Source organism: Myotis daubentonii, chromosome 17 (assembly GCF_963259705.1).
Source record: "Myotis daubentonii chromosome 17, mMyoDau2.1, whole genome shotgun sequence".
Lineage (NCBI taxonomy): Eukaryota > Metazoa > Chordata > Mammalia > Chiroptera > Vespertilionidae > Myotis > Myotis daubentonii.
The window spans coordinates 2794912-2811314 of NC_081856.1; the positions used below are offsets into that span (position 1 = coordinate 2794912).

The window sequence follows — 16403 nt, forward strand, 5'->3', positions numbered from 1 at the left end:
CCTGGCAGGTCACAGATCTGGGTCCTGGACTGCGGACAGCCTCAAGCGCTGCCCCCCGCCCGGCAGGGTCACAGATCCGGTCCTGGACTGCGGACAGCCTTGCTTGCTGCCGCCCACCTTCAGTATGCAAATTAGCCGCCATCTTGTTGCTTCAGGGTGGGGGTCCCCACTGGGGTGCCTGGCCAGTCTGGGTGAGGGGCTGAGGGCCGTTTTTAGGCTGGCGGGCGACTGAAGCTCCCAACCTCTCCTTTTTTTCTTTCTTTTTTTTTTATTCTGGGATTTATTTACCTTCTATGGCTGTCACTAGAGCTGAGAGCCGGCTTTAGCTCTGAGGCCCGGCTGCAGCTCTGAGACCTCGGCTGCTGAAAGCAGGTTTCTGGGTTTGTTTGGGTTCTATAATTGAAACACTGTTGCGGTCCTGCTGGCTGAAGCCCAGCTGGCTGAAAGCATGGGGTTTGTTTAGGTTCTATATTTGCAACATTGTTTCTTAGAGTGCAAGCTCAGAGCCCAGCAGTGGCAGGCGGGGAACCTTGGCTTCCTCCTTCACTGGAGCAAGCAAGCCTACTGTTCGCTTCAGCTGCCTGGTTGCCGGCCGCCATCTTGGTTGGCAGTTAATTTGCATATCGCCCTGATTAGCCAATGGGAAGCGTGTTGGAGGTACGGTTAATTACCATGTTTGTCTATTATTAGATAGGATAATATTCTGTCAATTTCCTGAAATTGATCATTGTATGGGGACTAAATGAGAACGTCTTTGTTTCTAGGCATAGTCATATGTGTTATCTACTCTCAAAAGATTCAACAACAGAAAATAGTAGGAATATTATGTGTTATCATGTAATATATGTATAGAAAGATAAAACAAGTGTGACAAAACATTAACAATGGCTGAATCTAGAGTTCCTGCAACTTTTCAAAGAATCTATTTCTTTTTCAAAAGAAAAAGTTTAATTAAAATTTCATTCTGGCTGAAATATCAGAAACTCGATTTCAGGATTTTGGTGGCATCCAGTGGCATAAGCATCACAGAGGTAGCTACCAGTAGAAATATGTAAAAGTGGTTCCCTCTGGGAAAAAAGGCTATGGTTCAGTAAATGTTGGGAAGAGAGTCTTTATATATTTTTAAAACACACTTTAAAGACAAATTAAATAGTAAATCACTGATGAACTCCTAAAGAAATGTGGCTGATTTAAAGGGACGGGGGGAGGCAGCCATCATAGGGACGCAACTTTAGACACATGGATCCAGTCTTTTTTTAAAAAAAATTAAATCTTTATTATTCAGATTATTATAGTTGTTCCTCTTTTTTTCCCCCCATAGCTCCCCTCCACCCGGTTCCCACCCCACCCTCTGCCCTTTACCCCCCCCTACCCCCCCGCAGTGTCCTCATCCATAGGTGTATGATTTTTGTCCAGTCTCTTCCCGCACCCCCACACCCCTTTCCCCCCGGAGAATAGTCAGTCCACTCCCTTTCTATGCCCCTGATTCTATTATATCTTCTTAAAGGATACCTTTCAGCATTTCATATAATACTGGTTTGGTGGTGATGGGCTCCTTGAGCTTTTTCTTATCTGTGAAGCTCTTTATCTGACGTTCATTTCTTAATGATAGCTTTGCTGGGTAAAGTAATCTTGGTTGTAGGTTCTTGGTCTTCATCACTTTGACTATTTCTTGCCACTCCCTTCTGGCCTGCATAGTTTCTGTTGAGAAATTAGCTGACAGTTGCATGGGTACTCCCTTGTAGGTAACTGAGTTTGTTTCTCTTGCTGCTTTTAAGATTCTCTCTTTGTCTTTTGCTCTTGGCATTTTAATTATGATGTGTCTCGGTGTGGTCCTCTTTAGATTCCTCTTGTTTGGGGTTCTCTGCGCTTCCTGGACTTGTAAGTCTATTTCTTTCACCAGGTAGGGGAAGTTTTCTGTCATTATTTCTCCAAATAGGTTTTCAATATCTTGCTCTCTCTCTTCTGGCATCCCCATAATTCAGATGTTGGTATGTTTGAAGTTGTCCCAGAGGATCCTTACACTATCTTCATATTTTTAGATTCTTTTTTTCTTTTCCGGCTGGGTGTTTTTTGCTTCTTCGTATTTCAAATCTTTGACTTGATTCTTGTGATCCTCTAGTCTGCTGTTGGAGCTCTGTATAATATTCTTTATTTCAGTCAGTGTATGCTTAATTTCTAGTTGGTCCTTTTTCATAACCTCGAGGGTCTCACTAGATTTCTTGAGGGTCTCACTCAATTTATCGGCAGTTTCTAGAAAATTCTTGAAAAACCTTATAAGTGTGGTTTTGAACTCTATATCCAGTCATTTGCTTTCCTCCATTTCTGCCATTTGTGACCTGTTTCTTTGTCTCCGCATTTTTTATGCTTCCCTGTGTTGATAGAGTGGCTTTGTGTGCTAGGTGTCCTATAGGGCCCAGTGGCTCAGCTTCCCCAATTACCTGACATGGACACTCTTGGTGCACCCCTATGTGGGCTTGGTGCACAGTCTTGTTGTAGTTAAGCCTTGACTGTTGTAGGTATCACTGGGAGGAATTGACCTCCGGGCCAATTGGCTGTGAGAATCAGCTGTGTTTACAGTGGGAGAACTTCTGTGCTGGAGATACCCTTCTGGGGCAAGACTTGCTTCAGTGGGGCTTTAGTGCTCACTAAGTCTGCCCCTTGAGTGTGTCCCTTATGGATCTGAGGAGTTGTAATCTGGATGGTCCCATTCTGACCACTGGGTACACTGGCTCTTGGATCTCTAAGGAGGTGCTAATTAAGCCTCTGCCTGAGGCTACCCAGCAGGAGCTATGGAGAGATCTGCAGATTCCTCTTCTTTTTTGGGGGTTTGGAGATGCCCAGATGAGGCCCAACTGTGAAGCAATGCAAGCTGCTGTGGGGCCTTGGGCCTTCTTTTGGAAGTTCTGGGTCTCTCTGACCCAGCTGCAGTTTGTTAGGTAATTTTCAAATTGCAAAGGGCCAGGCCTTTCATATGAAAAAGCCTCTGCGCACAGCTTGGGTGGGGCAGGGTCTCAGGGGATCAACAAGGCAGAGCAAGCAGCTATGGCTGCTCCTCAGTCCTATCCTAAGAGGACCCGGGTCTCACTGTTCTGCGGTAATCGCTGCAAGCACCTCTGAGAGAAAGCAGACCTCCAGTTCTTACCGATGCCAGACAGTTCAGTTTCTCCCCGTATAAGTCTGGGTCCCCAGAGACTGGCCCGGAACTGGAATTCAGAGCAGTCGGGAGCTTGAGACTCCCTCCCGATTGAAAAAGACAACTGTGTCCTCAGTTGCCAGCCCTTTCCGTGTGCGCCTCCGTACCCCTGCACTTTACTTCCGCACCTCCTCTGAGTCTCAGTGTGCTTTTCTCTTTCCTTCTAGTTGTAGAATTTCCACTCAGCCAGCCTTCCTGTGGTTCTGGATGATGTCCATTTTGTCTTTTAGTTGTATTTTTGAAGTGGTTGTGCGAGGCAGCAATTTCAGGTGTTTACCTATGCCGCCATCTTGGTTTCTCCATGGATCCAGTCTTTCCAGGACAGGTGGGGGTTGAATGAAGTGAAATAAGAGTAGGAGTTCATTCACTATGATCAGAGCAGTAAAAGTTCTATATAAATGCAACTTAATTTCTAAAGCCTGTCTTGCCTCCTCGCCCATAAATTTTCCCTGCGCCCCAGGTAACAGGCCCTGCATTTGCAGGCGTGGGCTCTGAACTAGGCTCAGGACCAGAGGTTCGGTGCTGAAGGGTCTGCAGGGAAGGAGTCACCCAGCACCCCAGCTCCAGGGAGTGGCTTGTGGGCCTGGCTCTTTCTCATTCCCTCGGCACTTGCCTGTCCAGGACCCCGGCACCGTGGGCCTCCGTGGGGGGCAGCAGAGCTGGGAATGAAAAGCCCTGTCTCTAGTCTTCCGACCTTCCAGTTCTGTTCTGATGACCCCGCTCCGTGTCCAACCCGCGACAGACCCAGGGACCAAGGGCACAGCCCAGACTGAGGCAGGAGGGATTCTCAGGGCCCCAGTGCCACTGCGCAGGCGCGGAAGGCGCTAAGTCCCACCCACTCGGGCGCGCCCCGCCCACATGCCCGGAGCCGGCCCGTGGCCGGAACTTGTGCGTCGGAAGAAGAGCCGGCGGAAGTGGGCGGAGGGTCAGGTCCCGAGGAGGTCATGGCGCTGGCCGCGCGCCTCTGCCGCTTTCTCCCCGCGAGACGGGGCGCAGCCCCGGGACCGCGGCCTCCGACGGGCGCAGCCGGCGGGCGCGGCGCGGGCGGGCCGGGCCGAGTCCGCGGCTCCGAGGTAGGCGCCGCCGGCCTGCCGGGCCCCGCTCTCCGCCCGCTCTCCGCCCGCGTCCCAGTGGCTGCAGCGGCGCGTTTTACCGGCCTGAGGCTGAGGCCGGTGTGGGCGGGTGTTGGCGTGGCTGGTTCTGGCGTTTCTCGGTTTATTTCTGGAGGCGGCCTGGGGGTGGGGGCAGCCGCGGTGAACGAGACACATGGCATTGGATCTAGGAGTGCTATTGTTTTAGGCTCCCCCCGGGCCCCCTTTGCGGAGGTCGCTTAGCCCCGTGCCCTCCAGGTTTACCAGCTGCTGTGGTCACCACCGGGGCGGGTGGTGTGAGGATAAGGCTCGACCCCGGCCCCCACGGGCTCGCAGCAGGCGGGCGTGGCACTGCCAGCCGCAGGTGATGGAGGCAGCGCGTTGGCGTTAGGATCCTGGAGGACTGAGAGCTGACCTGAGTGAAGCATGCGTTGTGTTCACGGTTTCCTCCGCTAATCTTCATCCCCATCCTACGGGCGAGTAAGAACTATTACCTACCCATTTTTTAAGAAAAGAGGAAACTGAGTCAGCCAGCGGCTCAGTGGTTGAGCCTCGACCTATGGACCAGGAGGTCACGGTCAGGGCACCTGCCGGGATGGTCAGGGCACCTGCCGGGTTGCGGGCTCCATCCCCAGAAGGGGGCGTGCAGGAGGCAGTCCATGATGATGTTTCTCACTGATGTTTCTATCTCTCCATCCCTCTCCCTTCCTCTCTAAAAAACTAAATAAAAACATTCTTTTAAAAGAGGAACCAAAGTTCGGTTGAGTAAGGTGTCCCCGTCTCACGGCTGGAAAGATGTTGGGTTTGGAGGCAGGTGGGCCTCCAGAGCCATGAGCTGCTTGGAGCCACCGTGCTGAAAAGCCGAAGCTAGAGAAGCAGCACCGAGAGGGCAGGGAATCAGGACCAGGACGGACAGCACAGAACTTAATGTGGGGGACAGGGCAGAGCGCCGGGCTCCGGGCCACCGCCCTAAGCGACTCCTGGTCTTTTTGCTGGTGGGGGATCTCACCGTCAGTGTGTGAACATCAAAACACCGGGGAAGCCTGATGACCTGCAGCCCACCTGTGTAAGAACCCTGTTCCCTGCAAGCTCACGGACAGAAACAAGGTTAAGTTCCTGCTGCCTCTCCCCAGCCTTGTGACGACAGCGTTATTCCAGGACCTGCTAGTAGTAAAATCCACTCTAAGCCAAAGGCAGTAATGAAAGTTCTTCCTTCCCTCCTGGTCTGCTGGGTTTTTAGGGAGTTGAAACTTTGTATGATGACCAGTTTTCCAGTATTCATGTGTTTTCAGGCCTTTATAATTTCAGTTTTTAACAGTGTTTTTCTCTGAGCATAATGCCAGTAAGTTGAGTGGAGCTATTTATTTCCCAGGAGTTTGCAGAGAGTGGAGGCTACTTCTGAGGGGCTGAGAAGACATTTTATTTGTCTTTTCTATAAGTAATTTCTATTTTTAAATATATTTTTTATTGATTTCAGAGAGGAAGGGAGAGTGGAGAGAAACATCAATGATGAGAGAGAATCATTGATTAGCTGTTTCTTGCACGCCCTCTACTGGGGATCGAACCCACAAGGCGGGCATGTGCCCTTGACCGGAATCGAACCCGGGACCCTTCCGTCCTCAGGCTGACACTCTATCCACTGAGCCAAACCAGCGAGGGCTTCTATTTCTATCTATAGTACAAAACACCCATTTTGGAACATTTAATTTTCAATAAATTTGTACTGTTTAAGCACGGCTCAGTTCTAAGCTGAGGGTATAGGGAACATGAGACACACCTCGTTTATCTTACAGGTTAGCAGGAATGGTGGCCGTTGAGTAAATGTAATGGGTGTTGGGCATTGGGAAAAGGGCAGCAAAGTTAATGGTGAAGGGAGGAAGGGGAAGGTGTGAGCAGTGAGAGATGGGAGCTACAGAGGATTAGGGGTTAGCCAGGCGAAGGGAAGGTGAGGACAGCAGTATTTCAGGAGAGAGAGCATGAGCTAGGCCTTGAGGTAAGAGGAAAGAGTCTTGTTAAGGACCTGAAAGGGACCGAAGTCTGGAGTGGGACAGTGAACTGAAAGAAATCCAGGCCGAAAAGTCAGCACGTGCAGTGTTCTCTGTGACTGTACAGAAATCACAGACTGCAGCAGGTGGTCTCTGCCGGGGAGGAGTCTGGGCCTGGCGGGGCTGGGCTTGGAGCGAAGGTCTCGTGAGGTTCAATCCAGCTGCTCAGCTGCAGTCTCATTTGAAGGCTCATCTTGTGCTTCCCTGTGCTGAGCCCTCCTGGGGGCGTTGGTGGGGGGGTGACTGATGAAGGGCTGTTCCATTGGTCCTTGGGAACCATGAACATAGGTCTTGTTGGCCACCAGAACCAGATCAAGAGGTGTCCCCTGGGCAGCAGCTGCAAAAACTGTGGCACCAGATGTGATACTAGTGACATGGAGCCCGGCAGAGGGAGGAGAGCCAGCGATCGTGCCTGGAGAGGGTCAGTGTTGGCCCCTCGTCGTGTGCTAAATTAGATGCCTGCCCTTTAGGCTGAGTTCTAAGTGAAGCAAATAAGCCTCTTTCAGGCCCTTTTCAGTCGCTGCCTCTGCACTGGGCTCCGGGGTGGATGAGCCTTCGAAAGTCTTTTTTTTTCCTTGAAAGAGAGAGAGAGAAGTGGTTTGTTGTTCCACTTATTTATGCATTCATTGATTGATTCTTGTTTAGTGCCTCGACCAGGGATCAAACCCACAACCCTGGTGTATAGGGACGACGCTCTAACTGAGCTAGCCGGCCAGGCTGGGAAGATCTAAGAACGGTTTCTCAGTTTGCTATGGCCTTGTGGGTCTCGTGGCTGCAAGCCTCATTGGCTTTCTAAGCAAGATGTTTTGGGGACTTGTCTCTCAGTTGTGGGTCTAAAAGTTGTGGTGCCCGGTGTGGGGTTCAAACCCTTTGCTGCTCGGGGAGAAGGTTGGGTGTCAAGGCTGGGGTTATCGGAAGACTATCTCAGCCTCCCCCATCTGTCTCAACATGGGTTTTTTTTCCGCACTTTCTTGATGTATAGGAGTCACTTGCCTAGATTTTGGTTTCTTTCAGAGGAAGTTTTGTCTGTAGTGTAGACTTGGTGTGTCTGTGGGAGGAGGTATGTTCAGGAGCCTCCTCCATTGCTCTCTTGTATGGGAACCTGTTGGGGCCGCTGTGGCGGTCACCGACCACAGCCAGGTTCTGAAAACCTTGTACACCTGATTTTATTCTGAGGCTATAGGAAACCACGGGAGAGTTGTGAACATTTTTAAAATCAGATGGGCTAGTGGGTGCTGGAGACCAGGTAGGAGATCGTTGCTGTGGGACAGGTGAGCGGTGCGGTGGGACAGGTGAGCGGTGCGGTGGGACAGGTGAGCCGGGCGGTGGGACAGGTGAGCGGTGCGGTGGGACAGGTGAGCGGTGCGGTGGGACAGGTGAGCCAGGCGGTGGGACAGGTGAGCCGGGCGGTGGGACAGGTGAGCGGTGCGGTGGGACAGGTGAGCGGTGCGGTGGGACAGGTGAGCCGGGCGGTGGGACAGGTGAGCCGGGCGGTGGGACAGGTGAGCGGTGTGGTGGGACAGGTGAGCCGGGCGGTGGGACAGGTGAGCGGTGTGATGGGACAGGTGAGCGGGACGGTGGGACAGGTGAGCGGTGTGGTGGGACAGGTGAGCGGTGTGGTGGGACAGGTGAGCGGGGCGGTGGGACAGGTGAGCGGTGTGGTGGGACAGGTGAGCGGGGCGGTGGGACAGGTGAGCGGTGCGGTGGGACAGGTGAGCCGTGTGGTCCTTTGAGCTGTGGTGATGGGACAGGTGAGTGGGGCGGTGGGACAGGTGAGCGGTGTGATGGGACAGGTGAGCGGGGCGGTGGGACAGGTGAGCGGTGTGATGAGACAGGTGAGCGGTGTGGTCCTTTGAGCTGTGGTGATGGGACAGGTGAGCGGTGCGGTGGGACAGGTGAGCGGTGCGGTGGGACAGGTGAGCGGTGTGGTCCTTTGAGCTGTGGTGATGGGACAGGTGAGCGGGGCGGTGGGACAGGTGAGCGGTGTGGTGGGACAGGTGAGCGGGGCGGTGGGACAGGTGAGCGGTGCGGTGGGACAGGTGAGCGGTGTGGTCCTTTGAGCTGTGGTGATGGGACAGGTGAGCGGTGTGGTGGGACAAGTGAGCGGGGCGGTGGGACAGGTGAGCGGGGCGGTGGGACAGGTGAGCGGGGCGGTGGGACAGGTGAGCAGTGTGATGGGACAGGTGAGCGGGGCGGTGGGACAGGTGAGTGGTGCAGTGGGACAGGTGAGCGGAGTGGTGGGACAGGTGAGCGGGGCGGTGGGACAGGTGAGTGGGGCGGTGGGACAGGTGAGTGGGGTGGTGGGACAGGTGAGCGGTGTGGTGGGACAGGTGAGCGGTGTGATGGGACAGGTGAGCGGTGTGGTCCTTTGAGCTGTGGTGATGGGACAGGTGAGCGGTGTGGTCCTTTGAGCTGTGGTGATGGGACAGGTGAACGGTGTGGTGGGACAGGTGAGTGGTGTGGTGGGACAGGTGAGCGGTGTGATGGGACAGGTGAGCGGGGCGGTGGGACAGGTGAGCAGTGTGATGGGACAGGTGAGCGGTGTGGTTCTTTGAGCTGTGGTGATGGGACAGGTGAGCAGTGTGATGGGACAGGTGAGTGATGTGGTGGGACAGGTGAGCAGTGTGATGGGACAGGTGAGCAGTATGATGGGACAGGTGAGCGGTGTGGTGGGACAGGTGAGCAGTGTGATGGGACAGGTGAGCGGTGTGGTGGGACAGGTGAGCGGGGTGGTGGGACAGGTGAGCGGTGTGGTGGGACAGGTGAGCGGGGCGGTGGGACAGGTGAGCAGTGTGATGGGACAGGTGAGTGGTGTGGTGGGACAGGTGCGCGGTGTGGTCCTTTGAGCTGTGGGGGTGGCAGTGGCCCGGGAAATCAGTGGATGCACTGGGAGGCGGTTGCGGAGGTAAACATATGAACTCCAAAGATAGGTTTGGTGTGTGGGGGTGGAGGGAAGGGGCCAAGGAAGAGTCTTAGGTTTCTGGCTCGAGCACGGGGTGATGGTGCCGATTCCTGGGATCAGACTGCAGAAGGCGCTCTGGCCCAGGGAGGAGATGAGTTATGTTTGGGCTTTTAAGGTGAGTGTGATGAGGTGGCCAGGGTGACATGGAGTAGACAGTAGTTGGACAGGTCTGGGCTGCAGATAAGATTCGGGAGACTTTAGTAGTAATGCCATGGCATGTAAGACCGAAGAAGGCCTGGTACCAGCCAACATTGACGAGGGGGAGGAGCTGGCGGGAGGTTAGGGGATGGTGTGCCGCCTTCCTGCTTTGTAATCTAGTGATGAGTTTGCATTTTTGAAGTCTTTATAGCTAGAAGTTAGTATAAGTAATGTTGGGGGAAACACTTGTCTAAGAGATAGCTTCTTGCTTCTATTCAGAAAATGTTTCTTGAGAATTCATTTGTGCAAGGCATTGTGCTGGGGGTACGAGGGGAAAGCCGCACTCTGCTGTCTTAGACTCATACGTTTTTAGCTCTTGGAATGTCACTGAGTCCTGATTCTCTTAATTGATTTTAGTTCCAGAAACAAGATTGTATCTACTTTCCCAGAGATAAGCAGAAAGGTGCTTTGCATTAAACACACAGGGAAGAGTCTAACAGCATCAATTACAATAAGACGTGTAAATATCAGCTGCCCATCCATGCATTTCTCCCTATGAGAAAGCCAGAGGGTGGCCTATTGAGCATGATGTCAGCAGGGAGCCCAGCACTCTAAGGTATAGTTTCCTCAAGTCTGTGCAGCCTTTTCTGCTATGTGATCTACCTGCCAGAGCTTGGGAACTAGGAGACACTGATACAAATCTTAGTCTTTTTCCTCTTCTTTTTCTAGGTACCACCATCACCACACACACACACACACACACACACACACACACACACACACACACACACACACACTTACACACACCCTCTGCCCCACCCCATCTTGCTTCCCTTTGTTAAATACAAATAAACCCAGAAAATTCAGTGTTAAAAATTTGCTTACATCAAATGTACTCTTCCTGCTTTGCTGCTGATGTGTGTGTTTGTTTTGTTAATCCTCACCTGAGGATATTTTTTCCATTGCTTTTTAGAGAGAGTGGAAGGGAGGGATAGCAACAGAAACATCGATGTTAGAGAGAGACATCCATTGGTTGCCTCCCGCATGTGCCTGGATTGAGCCTGCAACCGAGGTACGTGCCCTTGGCTGGAATCGAACCCTTGACCCTGCAGTCTGTGGGCTGATTCTGTAACCACTGAGCCAAACCGGCCAGAGTGTTGTTGATGTGTTTTGAATCCAGTTGTGTGATGTCCCAAATACTCATGCGCAAGCAAGTAAATAAAGCGCTCCGCAGCTGCAGTATGCTGGTTCCTCATTCCCACGCAGACACTCATGAGAAGTCATGTGGATCAGGTGCGTCAGGGGGAGAGCGAGGCGGAACCACTGCAGGGTGTGTGTGTGTGTTTTGTTAAGCTGCACAACCAGGAGAATCAGTTGTCATTTACCACGAAAGGGAAAACGGGGGAGTGGTTTTAGGGACGTAGCTGCCATGGCTGATGGGCTCGAGGTTCCTGTCATCCTTCATGTGGAGAGCGGTGTGGGTTAGGCAGCTGCATTTAGGATTCTGAGGTTTACCGGAGACATCCTGGCTCGGGTCACAGGCGGGTTTTTGGCATGTTGGTGGTGGTTAAAGTCATGAAACGAAGCGTGATTACCAGTGATACAAACGGAAAAGGAGGCCTGAGGCTGAGCTCAGGACACATTGGGCGGGTGGGTATTGGAGATGAGGAACCAACAAAAGAGAAGGAGCCATTGTTGCAACAGGAGGGAATTCAAGAGAGTATTTCCAAAGCCATGGAGGGGTGTCAGGAACCAGGCTGGGTGGTTCCAGAGAGGCAGTTCATTGTCGTGACTGATGTGACGGTTTTACAGGCTTGTAAAGTGTCTTCAATGATACATGTATGTATGGTCTGTTTATTGTATGTCACGTATCTCTTTTTAAAAAATCTAGCATCCATTCATGATTTAAGAAAAAAACGGGAGGGAGGGAGCTGCTGTGAAATGCTGTTGCTGGGTCCAGTCAGAGGAGACGAGAATGGCCACAGGCAGTGGCACGCCCTTGCCAGGTACCCGCAGTGGAGTGGGGGGTACAGGTGGGTGTGTGTGAGCTCGAGAGAATAAGAGGAGGAGGTGGAGGGGTAAGAGTGCAGACGGCATTTTGGAGTTTTGAAAAGAGAAGTTGGAAAGTGAGACCAGGAAGAGGTGAAGTCAGGAGGGAGCAGTGTGAGCTTTGCCCTAAGGCGAGGGAGCTCCCAGCTCACAAAGGGGGCAGGGCTTGTTGCATAGGATGGACTGAGCCAGCAGGAAGGGAGGTGGTGGTGCGCACTTCCCTGGGGGCGGGGAGACCCACACATGCCTCCTTTCTTGGGGGTCCTGGGGGTTCTGGCCAGAGTTATGAAAAGTCGTTTCTATATCTTGGATATACTCTTCATTTTATTCATTGTTTACTGAAAACTGTGGGTTTGTGGGTTACTTTTTTTAATGACATGCCACTGTTTTATTTTTTTAAATATGTTTTTATTGATTTTAGAGAGAGAGGAAGGGCGAGAGAGAGAGAAAGAGAGAGAGAGGGGGAAGGGCGAGAGAGAGAGAGAGAGAGAGAGAAGCAATCAGCTGGGCACACCCCAACCAGGGATTGTACCTTGACCAGGAACTGAACCGGATCCTTTGTGCACAGGAGGTGCTCACCCAGCTGTGTTGCACTGGCCAGGGCCATGGGTCACTTTTGAAGAATCTTTACTTAAAGCCATTCACACCTTTATGCAAAGTAATTATCATCCTATCTAATAAGGAGGGACTATGCTAATTGACCCTCATGCTGTCTCAAAAGATGGCGGCACCCACAACCAATAAGGAGGGAATATGCTAATTGACTGCCCCGCCCTCAAAGATGCGTGCCCAGTCCCCTCAGCCCTGCCGGGGCGCCTGCCTCCAGAGTCCCCCAGTCCCCTCAGCCCCCCAGCCGCCCAGGGCCACCCAAGGTTCAGGTAACCAGGGCCTGTGAGGCTTGCGCTGCCGGCAGTGGCAGCAGCAGAGGTGTGATGGGGCGTCGCCTTCCCCTGATCACCGGGTCGCTTCCCACCCCTGAGGGCTCCCGGACTGTGAGAGGGGGTAGGCTGGGTTGAGGGACCCCCCCTCCAGTGCATGAATTTCCATGCACCGGGCTGTAGTAGATAATATTTTTCATCTTGTGTGGTCTTAAGACTGCTATGATTGCCCTGGCTGAGTCGCTTAGCTGGTTAGAGCAGTTCTGATATACCAAGGTTGTGGGTTCAATCCCCGGTCAGGGCACATGCAAGAATCAACTAATGAATGTATAAACAAGTGGAACAACAAACTGACGTCTCTCTCTCTCTCTCATTTCCTCTCTCTGAAGTCAGTAAAAAAGAAGAACTAGTTTTTAAAAAGGACTGGCAGTTACATGTTGGTGTTTCGTGTACTGAGCCATAGCAGTAGACTATCCTCCTCAGTCTAGCACTTGTCAGTGAACATGACTGAGTTTTAGATAAGCTGCCACCGTTAGCAGTTGTTACAGATTTTCCTTTTCTTAATGGTATATGCTCTCCCTGTAAAGCAGGAATGTGCAGTCGTTTCACTGAGGAATTTGATGAGGTGAATTTGGAGCTTCCACTATCTTGGGATTGGTCGCTTTGGGGTTGAAGAAGAGGGATGGAATCTTTCAGATGTTCTGTTTGATGTTTCCACAGGTGAGGGGAAACCCAGGAGCTTTCAGAAGAAGCCTTATGTTCTCAGCCTGGTCTTACTTGGGATTTGAAACTTATCAGCTCCTTTCTCCAGCTGCTGTGGTTCATGCCGCAGCCAAAGGTAAGCCAGCTAGTCATCAGGAACACTTAGTGATTTATGTGTGTCGTTTTTGGGTTAATAACTTAGTTATTTTTTAGTAGATATTGAAACTAATATTATTATAGGCTAGATTATTTTCTGCTTTCCTCTACATGTAGGTCTGACATATATTCTTCTAATAACTATAGCTCCTTCCGTGAGAAATATCCCATTAATATGTTATAATTCTGTAGGCTCCTTGGGGTAAGAGTGTTTGATACATTTTTAAAGGGCTGAGGTGTTGTGGAGGGAAAAGAGAATATCCCACAGAGACCATATCTGAGCCACATGCTGACCGCGCTGACTCTGGGCCGGGAGAGAAGGTGGTGGCAGTCCCCGCTCATAGCAGCGCAGTGATTCGTTCGTTCCCTTATGCCGACGTGGCGCACTCCTCCTGGCACAGTTACCAAGGGCCCAGTTACTTTGAGATGGAAGTATTTAGTTTATAAACAGAATGCAATTTGATATTAAATATCAAATAACTGGTTGAAAAGTAGAAAAATTACATCAAATTTCTAATTTGGCATACTGTACCTAAATGAACATATATTTAGAGTTGCCATATTTTAAAAATTTAGTTAAGTTGTGTATGTATGTAGACAGCCAATATTTCAGCATATTAGAAAAACTCTTAATTGATGGGTTAAGCCTTTTTTCACAGCCCCACTTTTTAATCATTACGAAGGAGATGGGGAAAGAAGCAGAGATTTGATTTGAATAGACATTCTTACTAAAGTTCCGATATGTAAAGAATTTCAGAATATTAGCTAAAAATTACTAGTTACTGGTTTTATTTACCGGTGACTATTTAAAAAGCAGGTAATTGAGAACTTCTGTGTATTTTTTATCTTTTTTGTCCTCCATTTTCATGAAGGTCAAAATAGAGGACTTGGTTTTGTCTCTGGCTCAATGACATATTTTGGCAAATAGAACAAATCAGCTTTTATTTATTTATTTTTTTGTTATTCCTCATTCGAGGATATTTCCATTGATTTCTAGAGAAAGTGGAAGGGAGAGGAAGGGAGAGAGAGATAGAAACATCAATGATGAGAGAGGACCATTGATCAGCTGCCTCCTACATGCCCCCTACTGGGGATCGAACCTGAACCCAGGCATATGCCCTTGACCGAAATCAAACCCTGGACCCTTCAGTCTGCAGGCTGATGCTCTATCCACTGAGCCAAACTGGCTAGGGCTACCCCACTTCTTGAGTGAGCTTGGGGAGTGGGACCCCAGGACTCCTGTGGACCAGCTGGGGGTACCCACCCTTGGTGGCTCCCTGTCCCTGTAGGCAACACCCAACCTAATGGCAGGTGGCAGATGTGAGCTGAGGAGGCATTCCCTTCAGAGGAGACCATTCACCGCAGTGAGCTCTCCATTGCAGGAACCGGGTTGTGCAGCCTGGCCTGGTCCTCAGCACCTTACGAAGTGCTTGAGTGGTGCACTTGGCTTTGCGATATTGATGACGCCAGTGGTCGCCAACCGGTGGTCCGGACCACTGGGGTCCGTGAGGTCCGAAAGGTTGGTGACCGTTGTGTTAAGGAAACCTTTGGAGCAGTGGTCGCCAACCGGTGGTCCGGACCACTGGGGTCCGTGAGGTCCGAAAGGTTGGCGACCGCTGGGTTACGGTGCCGCGGCAGGTGTCCAGCCAGACAGCCTTTGCCTGTTTCCAGCAGAGGTGACCTTGTCCCTGCAGACTCCAGCCTGGAGATCTTGGCAGCAGACACATGCCCCAGAGGAGGGGAAGCATGCCTGATGCTGTCAGGCACAACGTGTCCATCTTTAAATAATGACTCTCAGTGCCATCCCTGCTGCAGACTGGGCGTTGTTTCCATCCCAGGATATTTCCGTGCGTGTCGCCTGGGGGTGTTCCCAAAGTGTGTGTCACTGGAAGTGGTGAATGTGGACCCTTCCCATGTCTGTTTCTTATTGGCAGTGGTTTGGCATCCACTTGACATCTGTCGTGGACGGATCCATGGAGGGCACGATCCAGTGGAGGGGGCTGTGGGACGCAGAGCACGGTGTTCAAAGGCACAAATGTTGCTGGCGTCCCTCTGAAGGATCTGAACTCGGTACAGGAAAGGAGAGAGCTCCTGAGAGTGGGCATGTGCACCAGAAGTGGCTCCCTGTGGCTGGGGGGTGGAAACGAAAGGCACCCTAACTGGGCTGCCGGCCCCTCTCAGCTCAGTGACGGGAAGCATCGTGAAGAATTGGAGGAGAGTGCATGGGGCTTCCACCGGGAGTAAGTGTCCTGGGAGAGAATGGTACTTCGGCCCCACCTCAGAAAGGTGATGCTGACCCTGGCCAGGAGGCTCCTCTGAAAAAGTGCAGAGAGACCTGGGGAAATCCTGAAGGAGCTCAGATTTAACGTTATTTAAACGTACTGTTCTGAGCGTACTGAGGAGACAGTAGTACAGGGTTTATACACCAAGCATTTGACTGAACTTGAATTCATGCGAGTTGGAAACAGAAATGGGGTAGCACGCCTGAGCTCTCCAGCGTGTCTACTCAGCACCAGGACGGACCTACCTTCCACAGCTCCTGAGCGACCGCACCAAGACGCGCTGGGACTCGTGACGTGCAGTGCTGGCCTGCTGTGCGTGCAGCTGTCCTTTGGCCCCCAGTGTGTGTGGTGGATGTGTGTTAAGTTACAGGAATCCGGACCCTTTTACCCAGCACATGCTGGTTCTTCCGTTTTGGCTGGCTTCCACCTCTGCATGGATGAGCCGGTCAGGAGTCCCCCTTGCTCGGCCGTGTGAAAGTAGACGTGCACGTATGCGAAATAACTCTAGACGCAGTGCCAGTCCTAGCAACAGATCAAACCTGGAAAAAGCAGCATTTTAATATTCCAGGCGTAACTTGTTCTGAAAACGGAATTCATTGTTTTTATTGCAGATCGTAATGAAACCTGCCTGTGTTTTAGAACCTTACTCTATTTTCAGGCGTATTTAGAGCACTTTACTGTTAGTGCGGAGAACAGAATGTGGATGTGTATTTAGCCTCCCTTCATTTTCTCTAGCTTTGTTTTCTTAAACAAAACCTCCCTTTATAATCAGTTGATTGGCATGTTCATGTAATTTGTTTCTGAAACTTTTGTTGATAAAATGAGCCATGTTTTTGTAACGTGGAGAACCGTCCGTGTTCATGTGAAAACGTGGCTTCCCTGGTCCTCTCCGTTCGCTTTGCTG

General features: G+C 51.3%; 1 protein-coding gene across 3 annotated transcripts in view; it reads left to right on the forward strand.

Moving 5' to 3' along the window:
• The first annotated feature begins 4091 nt into the window (after window positions 1-4091).
• RMDN1 (regulator of microtubule dynamics 1) overlaps window positions 4092-16403 on the forward strand; it is a 33467-nt gene continuing 21155 nt past the window's right edge. The window contains exons 1-2 of one of the 3 annotated variants that reach the window (XM_059672077.1): window positions 4092-4269; window positions 13080-13197. In XM_059672077.1, coding sequence (XP_059528060.1) covers window positions 4141-4269; window positions 13080-13197 — 247 coding nt within the window. In that variant the 5' untranslated portion in view covers window positions 4092-4140. Of the gene's footprint in view, window positions 4270-11333; window positions 11466-13079; window positions 13198-16403 lie in introns of those variants that run through there. The other 2 variants (XM_059672076.1, XM_059672078.1) reach the window with 2 other exon arrangements.